The 16,656-nt window shown below is 38.3% G+C and overlaps 2 protein-coding genes across 2 annotated transcripts in view; one reads left to right on the top strand and one right to left on the bottom strand.

The window, feature by feature from the left end:
* Positions 1-9,125, bottom strand: part of GTF2E1 (general transcription factor IIE subunit 1) — a 41,032-nt gene extending 31,907 nt beyond the window's left edge. Inside the window, exons 1-2 of the mRNA XM_002925950.4 lie at positions 8,985-9,125; positions 3,977-4,443 (exon numbers count right to left, since the gene is read on the bottom strand). Coding sequence (XP_002925996.1) covers positions 3,977-4,424 — 448 coding nt within the window. The 5' untranslated portion in view covers positions 4,425-4,443; positions 8,985-9,125. The remainder of the gene's footprint in view (positions 1-3,976; positions 4,444-8,984) is intronic.
* Positions 9,126-9,216: 91 nt separating this feature from the next.
* RABL3 (RAB, member of RAS oncogene family like 3) overlaps positions 9,217-16,656 on the top strand; it is a 38,522-nt gene continuing 31,082 nt past the window's right edge. The window contains exons 1-2 of the mRNA XM_002925953.4: positions 9,217-9,313; positions 13,674-13,765. Of these exons, the coding sequence (XP_002925999.1) occupies positions 9,268-9,313; positions 13,674-13,765 (138 nt within the window). The 5' untranslated portion in view covers positions 9,217-9,267. The remainder of the gene's footprint in view (positions 9,314-13,673; positions 13,766-16,656) is intronic.

Genomic DNA, 16,656 nt, shown 5'->3' with positions numbered 1-16,656 from the left:
TCTAACCTTGACATCTAAAAAGAGAATACGATCTTCCCCTTCCTTTTGGGGAAGCATGCTGCTGAATTTAATTTAGAAGTGCCATTAACTAAATCACCCACAGTTCTAAGACTACCACAGTAGAAACAAAAATATTAAGTCTACCTACCTGGTCACAAAGCTTGCTAAATCTAAAGCATGCATTTATGAACCACAAGATGCTATTTTGTTAATCTGAGAAATTTCACGTCATGTGGTCTTCGTTTTGTTTACGTAAAACTCCCATATTTCACTAAAACAGGCTTTGCCTGATTAAGTTTCTGAAACCAGGGCCTAGTGAGCAAAGGCTAGGCCATTTCATTTTAGTGAAATAAAATATCTATACATACTGTAATGGAAAAGCCCAGTTTTTCCCTAGTGTGTGTTCCTCTCCTATGTCTCCTTTACTAGTCGCACACACTTCACTTGTGATACTCCTGACCACCAAATGTGTAGATTTTAACCCCAGCAATTCCTTGTGACACCAGCTGGGTGTCCTAACGTTCAACTCAATTATGACTACCTGGAGATAGCATCACACCACACAGGTTGAGGGCTTAGTCCCACAAGACTGCCCTCACACCTGCAAATTCAGATGCCAGTCACAAGCCCAGGTTATCATGGGTGCTTCTGAACAATAAGCTATATTCATGGGAGATTCCAACAACCTCCTCCTTGGATTCAGCTAATTTGCTACAGCAGCTCACAGAACTCAGGAATATACTTACTTATGTTTACCAATTTATTAAAGGATATGATAAAGGATACAGATGAATATCCAAATGCAAGAGATATGTAGGGCCAACTATTTACGAAGCGGTGCAGGGCTTCCATGTCTTCTCCAAGTGTACCGCTCTCCCTGCACCTCCACGTGTTCACCAATCTGGAAGCTCCCTGAATCCCATACTATTGTATTTTTATGGAAGCTCCCCCAAATAGGCATGATCACTCATTAACTCCATTTTCAGCCCTTCTACCTTCTCAAGAGAATAGGAGGTGGGGTTGAAAATTCTAAGCTTGGTCCTGGCTTAGTCTTTCTAGTGACCAGCCCTCATCTAGGAGCCATCCAGGAACCCTCCTAGAGTAATCTCATTCAAACAAAGACACTATAATCACCCAGGAAATTACAAGGGTTTCAGAAGCCAGGGTCAAAGATCAAATATTAGAATAAAAGAGGTTATGAGTGCTCTTATCACTTAGGAAACTGCAAGTGTTTTAGGAGCTCTGTGCAAGGAACTGGGGGCAGAGACAAGAATGTATTTTCTATTATCTCACACATACCAGGCATCAAACATTTGGAGAGAGTTCAACCCAAGAAAAGCAATGGCAAAATCTAAATGGAAAGTATGGAAAGAATCCACAATCTTTAGGGGAAAAAAGAGATGGGGTAGGGAAAAAGCTATATACTGGAGTAGAAAGATCACTGGCTTCTGTCAATTAACACTGGTAAAACAATTCTTGCTGAACTCAGAATTTCCTGAGCCCAGAATTTCTAGACACTTATCTAAGAGTCATTACCCTTTGTCCAGTGGCAGAAAGCTGTCTATACACTTGAGTTAAAAACTTTTTATCAGTAAAGCCTAGAAAGCTTCGAATCTAATTCCTGAATGCCCCCTAGTTACTAATATAAACCAGTTTAAACTAATAATTGTTGAGATGTAAATGGAGATAGATGCCCATCAGATGCCCCCATCATTTCATCAGAAGTATCATCAATCTCCAATAACAACCAGGAAGTAAAATAGCTTTGTACAAGACTCGGCTTAGAATAAAAACTATAATTCTATCAATTTAAAGAGAGTATAAATAGTACAGCAGAAAAAGCTCCCTCCTTTTCCTCTGATACATATACCAAATGTTTATTTCCCATCTTCTTTAAAATGGCAGGGGAGGGGGGCATCTGGGTGGCTCAGTTGGTTAAGCGGCTGCCTTCAGCTCAGGTCATGATTCCGGGGTCCTGGGATCAAGCCTCACATTGGGCTCCCTGCTTGGCGTGGAGTCATGCTTCTCCCTCTCCCTCTGCCTGCAGCTCCCCCGTCTTGTGTTTTCTCTCTCTCTCTCTCAAATAAATTAATAACATTAAAAAAAAATGGCAGGGGAAGGCATGAATAAAATAGAGTAAGGGAGCAGAGAGAAAAAGACCAAGATTTCTAAAGGGAATGTATAACCAAGGGATGGTGTCAAGGCATTAATAGTGAAAACACAAAACACCAGAAATGACACATGAGACTAGGGCCTGATATCACCCAATTAGCACATTCTCTCCTTAAGGGAAAAGTCCAAATGAAAAGCCAAATTATCATCAAAAAGCAGGTATATTCTCAGAACAAGGTTTCCCAATGACTTAAGAATTTTCAATCATGATACCATAGGCTTCACTGTATAGACCAAAATGACAATTAAGTTGACTATTAGTGTTGGCTGATCAGTGATTCAAAAACCTTGATTCAAATAATCTTGACTATATTTCTGCGTTAGGCCGCCTCCTACACAGGCCAACTGTTGATGACAACTAGTTTCATTCAGACACTAACTCTAGGTGAAATACAAAGAGCATCATGGATCAATCTTCTAAATACTACTATATAAGTAGTGGAAATATTTCCCTTTAGAAAGTCTCATGAAATTAAATAAGAATCAAATGATTAAATCAAGATCTCTTCCTAGTTCAGCCCTTTTAAGGTAAACAGTGAGGTTCATGACAAATTAAACATTTAATACAAATGTGAATTCTTTAAACTACCCTTCATCCAAAATGACTGCTTCACAATAAATACTAAACATCATAGGCTATTTCTAGCTCTTTAGGTCAATAATTTTAATAGGTATTGGGTTTATTTCCCATTAAAAAATAATTGTAAAATTCTTTAAAATAAATAAGACATAACATATACAAAAATCAGAAAATTACACGTACATAAATCTTTTAACTTTTTGTGCAAAAAACATTTCATGTGTCAAAGTTTAAGTTACATTTTTCAGATAGCTTTTTAAAAGGCAGATCTATGAACTAAAAAGTAACCTATACTCAAATTCTGCCATAACAAGGGGACAATCTAACTTTACACCACTGGCTCTCTCTATAGATTTTTGCCTCTAGAAAATAATACAAAATTGATCCACTGAGTAATCAGCAAAACTGTAGTCTCTTTTCCAGTTTACAAATGACAAGACAAAACAACTATACAATCTGGCACTTTAAAGTTTCTCACGTTAATACTAGACACATTGCACTTTTAGAAAATGCATGTTTTACAATCCTGTGTTGATAAGAAAAAAAATCCTTAAAACTGAAGCATTTAACTAAACGAAGCAAATTACAGATGACGTTGACAATTCTCTTCCACTAATGAACGGCTAAGAGACTAAGTATCTACCTACTCGTTAACTTGCAAAAGGTGTCCCTCTTATCTCCTGTGGCTAACTCTTATCTTTTCGTTCTCAGCTGCTACTTAACTTCTTCCAGAGGCCTTCTCCAAAGGCAGATTGGATGCCCTAGTTATATACCACCAGTAACACTTTGTACTTCCACTAACAAAGCATTTTAATACACTGTATTATAACTTGCTGGCAGTGACTGGCACAAGTAGGCATTCAAATAACTGTTTAACGAAGAGGTTAAAAGTAAACATGTCAGAATGGCTTCAAAGTGGTAGAGAAGTCAACCCTTCACATTGGCTGTGGCTGGAAATAAGGGATGGGGATGGGAGCAGAGTTAGGAGGGCCATGGGTGGGAGGGTACACTCCCTTGTGAATGAGAAAGGCTTTGCAAAAGCTTCTAAAAGGAACACAATAGTAAGACTAAGAATGACCATATGTGGACTTACACTAACCCATTCACTTTTATAAAGATATACATGATTGGTTTAAAAATTAGATGAATCAATTTAAGAAAAACAATACATATTTTATTTTTTTAAGTTACTTGAAAGACTCATAAGTTGGAAAAAAATCTCACCTGTCATGGGATCAAAGAGCTGATTAGCTTCTAAGTCTGTAAAAGTACTACTACAGACAGGACACTTGAAGGAAGCCCGGTTGGTGGAATCTCTCTCATCAGTTTCAATCCTCCTTCTCATGTGGTCCAATTTATATTTTACCACATTAACAAGAGTACGATAATTAATAAAGTAGTAGTTATGGCGAGTGGTTTTCCCATCTGCAGCAGTCTCTACCCTCATTCTACATTTGATGAACTTGTCTCCCTTTAAATTATTCAAAACCGATCGAAGTTGCTTCCGGTCAAACTTGAGCAGCTCCAGCATATCCTCCTCTTTCACACAGGGGTTCCGGATCAAGATGTCCAAGGCCAAAGCATGCTCAATGCCATAAAACCCCCGGATCACGTACTTCGCTAACCTCTTCAATGCTGCGGGAACCTCGGTGAGGACATCAGGATCTGCCATCTTTAGCAGCAAACTTCAACTTTAAATAAACCAAATTCAGAAAAAAAGAGATTAGCTAGGCATAAGGACATAGCAATCATTTTAAATCTAGAATAACCAACCCATTAGGTAGCTGGCAGCTACCACCCTTGAAGTGCCACAAAGGTACTCAAGACATTGTTTCAAAAGACTCATAATGCCTAAGCTTTTAAACAGAGAATAAGATTTTCCTTTAGAGTACAAAGATTACACTTAAAAAGCTTGCCATGTTTCTTAAATGTTAATTTTCATGACCTACAGTGCTTGATTCTAAAAAGTAAATTACTACTTATAGCAATGATACATTATATCAAGCCCACTTTATTTTGGAAAGAGAAACAAAAAAGATAAATGAAGCCTCACTACTCTTAATGCTATAGATCTTTGGGAATGCTGGAAAACCCCTGAGAAACCTAGCAATTAGCATATCTTTTAAGTGTCTTTATTTCTTTTCTTGAGTAAAATTTTTCTACCAAAATCTATTCTAGGATGTTTTACATAGTCATGCTCTCACAATAAAATCACAACAAGCCAATAAACACATAAGTAATCCCTAGATGGGTGTTTGGCAAAATTACTGTTACAAATCTGAAAGAAATTAACACTTAGATCCAGATAGCTTTATCAACCTTGCAAAGTTAAATCTGATGACCAATTAAGTAAATAGTCCTTAAATTAAAAAAAAAAAAAAGCCCAAGATATCCTTAAATACTGAATCCCTTCTTGCAAGACAAAGCAGAGGCTAACTGTACCCAATTCTCCTGTCATGACCCAGAAGACTGTCTTCCACAAGTCCAAACTGGCATGGGCTAGACTCTTACGTGGCTGTTAAAAAGCCGGCACTTTCTAATTCAGTTAGCCTGCATTTTAGTACCTCTGTGATCCTGAGCAAATCCCTTAAACAACTTCACATTTTACTCTGAGAAATAAGGATAATATCGATTACCTGAGTGAAGTTGTTGTGGAGAATAAATGAGAATGTTAAGCAATATGCTTATTAGAAAGTACTTGTTGATAAGGATAGCTTCCATATTGATTTACTATCTATAAATGGCCTGGCTACGTACACATGCTACGTCTAGTGAAATTTCCCTACACTATAGGGAAATTCTTAACAGAGACATTCCACTGAACTATTTCAATACAGAATCATATTCTGGTATTACTACTAGTTTCTATTGAACCTTTTATTTATAATCGGTGGTTATCAATGCAATCAGATTTAATACCTTTTTTAGAAAATTTTTATATCCACAGTACTATACTATTATCAAGGTATTCCTAAACAACCAATCTATATACATATGTTTGGGGAGAATTACAACGCCCTATGTGCAATAAAGGAAAAGGAAAGTCAATTATAATATTTCAGATTGTAAATAATCAAGCATGACTATATATATAAGAGATTAAGCAGTGCCTATTTCCAAACCTGTGGTCGTAGAACCTTCCTATCATCCCAAAGCTTAAGGACATTGAGCAAGTACCTGACTTCAACACCAGAGTAGTATCATAGCATACTACTGGGTACATTTTGTTCTCCTTTCCAGTTTGGTCTATACATTGTACTTGATCCCAGTGTTTTGTTTGTTTGCTTTGTTTTACAAGCTCAACAGCTGGCAGAACACAACATATAACCTCTGAAACATCCAAAAGACCAAAACTGGCAGACAAATGTCAAAATAAATTACTTTTTCAGTATTATTTTCTACAGTTATATTGCCCTCCCCCACCTCCCACCCCATACACTCCATTTTCTAGACCAGTGGTTCTCAACCCTGGCTGTAAAGCAGAATCATCTGGGGAGCATTTAAAAATACTCATCCTGGGCCCCATTCCCAGAGATTCTGTTTCAGCTGGTCTGGGAGAGCCAGACTAGGCATCATGTTATTTTAAAAGCTCTTTAGGTGACTCCAGTACACAGAAAAGTCTCTGACCACTGTTTCACACAAATTTGGTGGGTAGCTATTACATGTCCTGCCAATGCACATTATCATTTTACTGTTTCCTTTGCCTGAAACACCTGAGGGGGCCCTAAAGATTTGAGCAAGGAAGTGTTATGAAGGACTCTGCAGGACAACAGTTTGGGGTTTTGAATCCTAGTTCCAACATTTCCTAGCCTGTGACCCTAGGAAATTCTGAGTTTCCTCATATATAAAAGTGACTGACAGCACCTTCCTCATAGATCTGAAGTACGGATTAAATGAGATAATTCATGTAAAGTGTTCTGCTTTCAGGGCTGGAATCATAAGAGTACCATTAAATACCGGCATTGATAATAAAACCCTCTATTTAGAAAAGTGACTCTTAGAACAATAAGAGAAATGAACTGAAGTATTGAAGATGGATGCACTGCAGAAGTATTAGGAGCCACAGTAACCAAACCTAAACTAAGGAAAAGAGAGCCGGATGAATGAAATTTATTACAGAAACAAAATTAAAAGAATCTGATAATATACTGGAAATGGAGTAATAAAGTAGGAAAATTTTAAGTAGCTATTTGGGTTTTTTTTTTTTACAATCTTTTTTATTGTGGTAAAATACACATAACAGAAAAGTTATTAACCATTTTTAGGTATACAGTTCAGTGATATTAAATACAATCATAATGTTGTACAATCATCACCACCACCCATCTCCATAACTCTTTTCATCTTGTAAAACTGAAACGCTACACCCATTAAACAATGACATATTTAACGTTATTAAATAATAACATATAGCTATTTGCTTTGAGCCAGTGTAGCTAGGAAGAGAATACTACTACTATGAAACGTGGGTTAACACCTGAAAGAGGAACAGGTTTGTGAGAAATGAGGCATTCACTTTTAGATGCCTGTCTCTGAGGAAATACCAGAATATTTCGTGAAGATGTCTAGCAGGTAGCTAACAAATGAAAGTGGAGCTCGGGAAAGAAGGCATGTTGTTTCAGCTTATGCAAAATCTCTACATTCTAAAATCATTCTTCCTGACCATTTTGTTCTCTCTTCTTCCACTTCTACTTCCCCACTTACGATGAATCTTCTACTCAGTCTTTGGATTTGTTAAGATACTTAAGTCAGAGATCTCAAAATGGCAGCCTCTGTCACGTTGTCTGACCCAAAGAACATTTTGAAAATTTTCTGAATTAGCTGTCAACATTAAAAAATCATGAAATTTCACATACATTTCAACTTTAAGCTTGAAAATTGAAAATATCTAAGGAAAAAAGTGAGACCGTGTTCCCACATGGAAACAAAAATCTGAAGCCAAAGAGAGCAGTTGACAATTTTAAGCAGGGAAGGAGACTGGCTGGTCTCTGCAGACTTTTGAAAGTGTGACCTTTTAGCACCAACCTCTTCTTCTTTTTAGACTCAGAGTCCATCAGTCACCTCCTAGCCTCACCTACCTCCCTACCCATCCAGAACCCCAAAGGCAAGTTAGTTTTGTTTTTGAACCATATGTATTCTCATCATACAAAAATTTAGCCAGGCACCAGGCACAGAGTTGGAGAAATAAAGTTGAAATGAATGCTTTCTCTGCACTCTGTTTATCCTGGTCAGCCTCATCTCCAGCCACACTCGCATTCTCTCAATTCTATGAGCCAGACATGCTTTCTCCACTTCAGGCCTGGAAGAAACAGCACATGCTATTCTTTCTGTCCACAAAGCTAAGCTCAAACTCCCTTCTATAATCATCCTTCACATATAAGATGACATTTCTCAGAAAGACCTTCCCAGATTCCCTTTAGTAGCTTAAAATGTTCCCCTTTCTCACAGAGCTCTTTCCCTTTCTTCCCTGTAGTGAATAGACTTGTACTTTCTTCATGTCTATCTCTTGTTCACCACTTTTCAGCATCCAGTCAAGCTAATGAAGCACTTTCATAAAACTTTCCGTAAGGCTCCTAAGCACGTGTTCATCCAATATGCCCACCCCGCCAGCTTCCCCACCCTTCAGTTCACTTCTTGCACTGCTGCTTCCAGGGCAGAAAGACAGGCTACTGAAAACCCTCTCCTTAAACTTCACATGGTTTTAAGCAGGAGGTGACAGGCTCAAATTCGCTATTTTAAAAGATTATGCTGACTACAGGATGTGAAATAAAGGAGAAAGGAGTGGATGCGGGAGTCCAGTTAGATTATTTCAGTATACCACTATTCCAGTTCTAGAAGAACTTGGATCCTATACGACTAACTGTGGTTTCTCAGTTACCATGTTTCAATGGTACTTTCCACACGGCGTATCACCGCAAAACCTGAGGACCACCTGCCCTCCAAGAACTCGGTTCAGTAAGGTTCTCTCCTACCCACTGACAGATCCCGAGCCCCTAAATTCCCTCGGACTGTGCCAGGTGAGTCCTGGGGCCACACTCGGCGCAGCCAAGCCCGTCCTACCCGAGATCGCACACTGGCCGCTCCGGGGTCAATGGTTCTTTGGAGGACCAAGTCAAGAGAGTAGCTAAGGGGAGGCGAGTAGCTAAGGAGAAAGGAGGGAAAAGAGGGAGAAACCCTGAAATGCGACGCCGGACCAGGGAATCGAGAACAAGGAACAGGGAACAAGGTTTACCAAAACGAATCTTCGAACACTCCCACTACAGCTTCCCTCAGCGCCTCAACTACCGGCTTACACGAGCCACGCCACTTGTGCGACAAAGAAAACGCCTTAAGCCTGCGACCAGCTTTGGAACCCACCCACCACTTTTAACCATGCCGGCCAATCAGCACAGTAAGGCCTCCAATCAAGACAGTCACACCCCGACTGGCCAATGAAATTGAAGGTTCTCCCTTCCATACTCAGCTCTGGTTGGTCTACCACCCCGGAACAGGCGTTAACTCCAGGCTGTAGCAAGATGGCGTCCCTGGATCGGGTAAAGGTACTGGTATTGGGAGACTCAGGTGAGCGGTTTAATCCACCTTTTGGGGCTCCCGACACTTTTGAGTTATCCGATAACCCTCTTCCTTCATTACTTCTCCGTTCCAGCAACGATCTGGCTCCGGCCGTGGCTGAAAGCCCTCTCAAGGTCTAAAAACTACACTTCCCAGAGGACTTTGCTCTATTTGACGAAAGTGGCGTTGCGCGGGTCGGGGGAGCGGAGCCCTGGCCTTTCTCCGCCTTCGCAGCTTTCAATGTACGGTCTCCCTGGAGACCGCAGCCTAGCTTGTATTGTCAGTTCCTTTGTTTTAAAAGATGTGCAGACGTTGCGTATTGTATGGGGCGCTGTGAAGTTGGGATAGTGCCTTCGAGAGATTTTGTTCATTACGGAATTCAAACATGCACTAAGAAGAATGACACTGTTCCAAATGCTTTACATATATTAACTCATTTAACCTGATAGCAGCCCTGTTAACCCCATTTTACAGATGAGAAAAGTGAAGAGGAGAGAGGTAAATGACAGAACCTGCCCACGCATTTAAACACTAAGCCCTATTATGAAATGAAATATTGGGTGGTAGTCCTGTTTTACTCTCAACTGGGTTTCTTGATTTCTTTGTTCTCTGCAATCCTAATTGAAAACCTATTATGTGCTAGGTTGTAAGAAATATAACAATTAAGATAAAGCCATATTGTGAAACAGCTGGGATTTAATGCTGAGCTCAATTTAATCCTAGTGTTAAAATTCTTCTTTTGACACCTTGGACTTTTGAGAACTAAAATTGAAGTCTGCATTTCCCCCTCCCACCTATCTACCCTCCTCTTTTTTGCCATAACTTCCACTTCTGTGCTCTTTAAGAACTTGGAATGATTGCTAACCTTGCATTTCTTTGATGTGCTTTTCTGGAGTTGACCTATGAATGTGTGCTGTGAGCAAAGACGTACCAGATGCTTGGAGGTGGAGAGAATATACCCCAAACAGCTTGAAAACTAGCCTTACAGACTCTGTACAATTGTGGTGGAGAGGAGGAGGTTAAGAACGTTTCCACATTGCCTGAAGATTATTTGCATTGCAAAATATTTTATAGATAGCATTATTTAATAGTCCCTTAAGAAATTTGCATTTTGAAATTCTATGAATATAATCCAATTTGTCAACTCCAGTTCTTTAGCTTGAAGTGGTGCTGAAATTAATTTAATGAAGTCACTCGGTTTTATATAAATGAATAAAGTAATGATGGTCTGATGGGACTTGGCAAGAGTATTGCCAGGTAGAGTTTGAGACTGGAATCTAGAGCTAACATGGTTCGTGATACCTGAAGTAGGTGTTCTGTCTCATTTTTAGTTCGCTTTTCTATTGCATCTAACAAGCCCTTAATGTTACATATTGTTGGAACTAGTTGACTTCTTTCTTTTTCACAAAAATACTTAAGTACGTGCTGCACAGCAGGTACTTACTACTTACATAGTAAGTGCTGAAGCTATAACTGTGGAATCAAAGCATTACATAACAGGGTTGAATTGGCTGCTGCATTAAATGTGGAAAAGTGATCAGGCAATTAGTAAGCTTTTCTTTTTCCTTATAGTTTAATTGTAAAACAGAAGACATGTAATGCGCACCTGGTTGCTCTTGTCACACATTCACGGGTGTTAGGCTAAGTGTGCAGTTATTGCCTTTTTATCTCTTCCCTTTTAACATTGATTTATTGACAGGTAAGGATAGAGTTTTTCTACTTCATCTCCCTTTGTATTCAAACTTCAAAGTTTACTTTTGAATAAAGGCTAATTTCCCCTGTGAAATTTTGAGGATTTCACAAATATATAAAAGAATGACTTGAAATTTAGAGATTTGTTTTGTATCTCCTAGAGGTATTTGATAATTTAGTAAGGAATCCTGAAAGTCTCACTAATACACACATACTTTTTTCCTCTTTGTTCTTTCAGAGATAAGGAATGAGCTTAACACATTACCAACAACTATATTTGGAGCTGGTATTTATTTAATTATATTGGACTTTTCCCCCCAAGCAAATTAAGTACATTCTTTTGCTCTAATTTGGTTGTAATGGTGAAAACATAGTTGGTACCTCCCAAAATTCTTAAAGAAATGAACAGTTAGCCAATTTTCCTGGCACTTCCTGTTCTTACTGTTGACAGTCAATCCAGTGTTAGTCAATTCTTACCACCCAAAGCAGTTAATTCATAGAGAACTATACAGTATTACTGCATAGATATGTTTACTAACACAGTTATGCTTAACTGGAAGTTCAGGCCTTGCATTAGGCTAAGTTCTTAGATACATGCCTCCAACATGAACAGCCCACATGCAAATGCAGAAATCAACAGTGTCTCCTAAAGGTCACAGATATTAGATGCAGTGCAGTAGACACAAAGAGCCAAATTTGAATACTCAAAAATCTTTTTTTTTTTAAGATTTTATTATTTATTTGACAGAGAGACAGCCAGTGAGAGAGGGAACGTAAGCAGGGGGAGTGGGAGAGGAAGAAGCAGGCTCCCAGCGGAGGAGCCCGACGTGGGGCTCCATCCCAGAACGCCGGGATCACGCCCTGAGCCGAATGCAGACGCTTAACGACTGAGCCACCCAGGCTCCCCTGAATACTCAAAAATCTTAAATGTCTGTATTGGAAAAAATAAAAATTAAAGGGAAACCTGGGAAAATACTGGATTCAGTTACATGAGACAGCTAATAATAGAGAGAGGTTATGTAAATTGATAACACTAAAAGCCATTAGATAAATGGGCAGAGAACAGCAACAGATAATTAGTAAGAGAGGAAAGACAATTGTTTAACAAAGATAATTGTTTTACTAGAAGGTAAAGAAATGCAGACTAAAGCAAGATGTCACTTTTTTCTTTTATCAAGTTAATATAGATGAAAAAGCAGCTACATATGTACTGTTGAGGTGCAACAGGACCTGCAGACTTATATGTATGGCCAGTAACAGAGTAACCAGATGAAAGTTGTCAACTTATATCAAGAACTTGAAATGTTCATTTCCTTTTACATACTGATTTTACTTCTGGGAAGGTATACTAAGGAAATAATTTTAATTTGAAACAAAAATTTGAACAGTCCTCTCTTAACATAGTGAAAAATTCAAAACACCTGGAATGCCTAATAATAAGAGGGAGTGGTTAAGTAAATTGTTGTCTACTCTCTGAATTACTGTGGGGACATTAAAAATGTTTATGAAGATTCTTTAATAACACGGAAAATTTTAGCCACTAAATAAATACGAATTCAAGCCTTGTTCTGAATACTGGAGATAAAAACAATGAGCAAAACCCAGTCCCAGCCCTCAAAGAACTTAAACAGAGTGAATAAAACCTATAAACAAAGAAGTGTAATAATGTATTTTCAGTGCTTTGTAGAAAAATGTACAGGGTACAGTGGAGACCCAGAGGATGGTGGATAGTGTCCTTAGTTCTATTCTCTATGGAATTTTGAATTTTGAACTAGAAAGATGCTGTGTTTTGAAAGATTAATTCACAAGGCCGATGGGGAAGGGGAAATGACGGGGGAGGATAGGAAGGATATTCCAGACAGAACCAGCTGTGCAAGCAAAGGTGTATATCGTCTTGTTTTTAAGTTCACCATGTACATATTCACAGTAACAACTTGCTTTTAGAGAAACCTTGCTTATGGTATTTAATAAACTTACATGTTGCTCATAGGCTCTTTAGGCAATTTTTCCTTTTTAAAAAAATTCTTCCCAGATTGTCCCTAAATACAACTTTTTATAATAAACATAACTGATAGGTTCATACACAGTAATGCACACAAAGAGGCGGTCCAAAATTTTGATACAAATAGTGTCTCATAAAGAATCTCCAACTATGCTTGTTATAATGGCATCCCAAAATGCTGTTAATTGAGTGAGTGACTCTACATACAGGTATACAGAAGAACTCATTCGCTTTCCTCTTCATACAGATGTCCTAATGCTAGTTCTGGCATTAATAAAAACATTACCTTGAGCCCAAGGGACCTACAAGAAAATGAAGGGCTGCCTTCGAAGAGGGAATAGAGTATTTCTTTTTCCAAAGGGTTAAGTCTGAGCCAAGTTGTTGGCTGCCTTTTAAAAAATCACTATATGGGAGAACTAGAGTGTCTAAATATGGAATTGTGAAATGGTAAATCCCTGTCACTAACAGTATTCAAGGACAATTTGATAGAACCACTGTCTTTAACCATCTTCTCTTTATCATTAAAGCTTATTAAATGGTTGGTATAGTGTGACCACCCTTTAAACAACTATACTTTACATATCATTATTACTGGCATATGCTCAGACTTACTTTTGTCATAGTAAATATTTCAGGATATCTCTTATATGACCAGAGTTCTTATATCTTTTACAGGTGTTGGGAAATCTTCACTGGTTCATCTTCTGTGTCAAAATCAAGTACTGGGAAATCCATCATGGACTGTGGGCTGCTCAGTAGATGTCAGAGTATGTATTTCTGATATTTTAGTTTTTCTGTAGTCATATTAAAGATAAGTCCTTCAAACTACATGATCAAATTACAGTACTGTAGTCAAAAGTAATAATAATAGCTGGGCTTTATTAACCACCTACTCCGTGCTAGATACTATGCCAAATGCCTTACATGTCTTTTCTAACTTAATCTTTTTAAACTGTGAGGTATAACTGCAGAAACTAAGGCATAGAGAAATAAAGTACCTTGATCAAATTGACTCAGTGCAAAAAAAGCAAAGTCAAGATTTGATCCTAAATAGTCTTAATCTAGTCTACAGCCATACCATCCTGAATGGACCTGATTTTGTCTAAATAGTCTTAATCCAGAGAGTTCAGTTTTAATTACTGTGCTATATATCTAGATTTCACTTAACATGATCCATAAATAATTCTATCTAATCCTTTGGCACTAAGACAGACAACTTTTGGCTAGAAGTATATGTAAAGGGGGCAAAAGCTTCTGGAGCCTTAGGTCTAGGTCTTCTGTGCCAGCTCACATTTAGGAAACTCTGGTGTGGTTTCCAACAAATTAACTGTCTTCCCAGATACTGTTGGTCTTTGCTAATCCCAGCTAGTCCTGTCCAAATGTCATACATCTCTCCATTGAGTTAAGAAATAAATAGGAAAGGAGTGGTAATTAGCTCGATTGACAATTATTTTCTTTTAGTTCTTTGAAGCTGTTGTTCCACAGACTGTGACTTACATTGCTGCTGATTGGAACTCTTTTGTCAGCCTAATTGTTATTCCTTTTGAAGGTAATTTCTTCTCTCTAGCTGCTTTTAAAAGATTTTTTTTGATGTTCTGTAGTTTTACTAATATATGTCTAGGTATGGGTTCGTTTTTAGTCATCCTGTCAGAAGGTTGTGCCTCTCACAACTGTCTTCATTTTTCAGAATTTTGAGCCATTATCTGTTGTCTTCCCTCATTTCCTCTATCCCCTCCTTTGTACTTCTGTTAGATTTTTGTCCTCTGTATCTTTTAATTGTACTTACATGTTTTCTGTTCTTTATTTCTTCTTTGTGTATTTTGGATCATGTACTCCTATCTGCCTTCCAGTTAATTAAGAATCTTCTTCAGCTATGTCTAATCTGCTCTTTAATATATCCTCTAAGTTTTTCATCTTTGTAACTGTAATTTTTTTTTCCTAAAGATTTTTGTTTATTTATTCGACAGAGATAGAGACAGCCAGCGAGAGAGGGAACACAAGCAGGGGGAGTGGGAGAGGAAGAAGCAGGCTCACAGCGGAGGAGCCTGATGTGGGGCTCGAACCCATAACGCTGGGATCACGCCCTGAGCCGAAGGCAGACGCTTAACCGCTGTGCCACCCAGGCGCCCCTGTAACTGTAATTTCTTATTTCTAGATACTCCTTTGGTTCTTTTTCAAATGTCAAAATTTTTCACAATATCCTAATCATTCATTATGGCTTTACTTTTTATTTTAATCATTTCAACATACTATTTTATGATTTCTTTTGGATTGTTTTATTTTTTTTCTAAATGGGTGGTTGATATTCTAACTTGCTGTGTATGCTGACTATACTTAATGGAAATGTATCTCTTTGTATGGTTTGTAATTCTTTGAAGATGATCACATCTTAAGCAGGATTTTTTTTTCTCCTTCTCTGTGGAAGTTCTGTATGCTGTGTCGTGAAAGTATGGTACCTTTTCACTTCTGTTGCTTCCAGAACCCTAGGGATTTCAATGTACTTGAAATTTCAAAGCTAGGAGTTTCCATGCCATCTAGATAATGTATACTCTCCAAATATTTGATTACAGTACAGGCCTGTGGTTTCCATTTTTTTGTGGACCCTTTATCTATTATGTGCAACTCTACCGAGGGTCCCTGACAGAAAGTTTTTCCTGCTTTCCTGAGCCAGTGGATAGTTTTTCCTACTCTGTTTCACTGACAGGGCCAGATTTCATGAAGGGAACTATAGTCTTTGTCACTCATCTATGTATATTCTTGCCTTAAAAGCCAGAAAACATCTCTATTCCTGGATGGGCACTAAAACTCCAGGGACTGGCCCCTGAAGCTATCTCTGAATCTGGGTCAGTTCCCATTTCTCACTCTGATTTTAAGTTCTTCATTTCTGGCACCTAAAGGATTTCCTTCTCTTTTTTTCAAGCTTATCTTCTTTATTTTTTAAAAACATTTTTATGGCATTTCTGTGAATTTGAAGTCAGAATGCCTGTGAATGTCTATGTTATCTCAGCCTGCCACATTCCCAAATGCTCAGCTGTAGAGGAAAACAAATACTAGATAATAAGTCCAGTTGGCAACTTGTCAATAGCAAGTTCTGGACAGAATTTCCTTATGGACTTTTCTAAATCCCTTTCTGTGAGAGAGCATAACATATTGAAAAGAAGAGAGACATGAAAAGACATTTCTTCAAAGAAGACATACAAATGGCCAACAGACCCTTGAAAAATGCTCAACATCACTCAGCATCAGGGAAATCCAAGTCAAAACCATAGTGAGATACCACCTCTCACCAGTCAGAATGGCTAAAATTAACAACTCGGGAAACAACAAATGTTGGCGAGGATGCGGAGAAAGGGGAACCCTCTTACACTGTTGGTGGGAATGCAAGCTGATGCAGCCACTCTGGTAAGCAGTGTGGAGGTTCCTCAAAGAGTTAAGAATAGAGCTACCCTGCAACCCAGCAATTGCACTACTAGGTATTTATCCAAAGGATACAAACATAGTGATTCAAAGGGACACATGCACCCCAGTATTTATAGTAGCAATGTCCACAATACCCAGAATATGAAAAGAGCCCAGATGTCCATCGACACATGAATGAATAAAGAAGATGTGGTATATATACAATGGAATACTACTCGGCCATCAAAACGAATGAAAA

Source organism: Ailuropoda melanoleuca, chromosome 1, assembly GCF_002007445.2.
Source record: "Ailuropoda melanoleuca isolate Jingjing chromosome 1, ASM200744v2, whole genome shotgun sequence".
Classification (NCBI taxonomy): Eukaryota; Metazoa; Chordata; class Mammalia; order Carnivora; family Ursidae; genus Ailuropoda; species Ailuropoda melanoleuca.
This window is presented reverse-complemented; position numbering and strand designations above follow the sequence as displayed.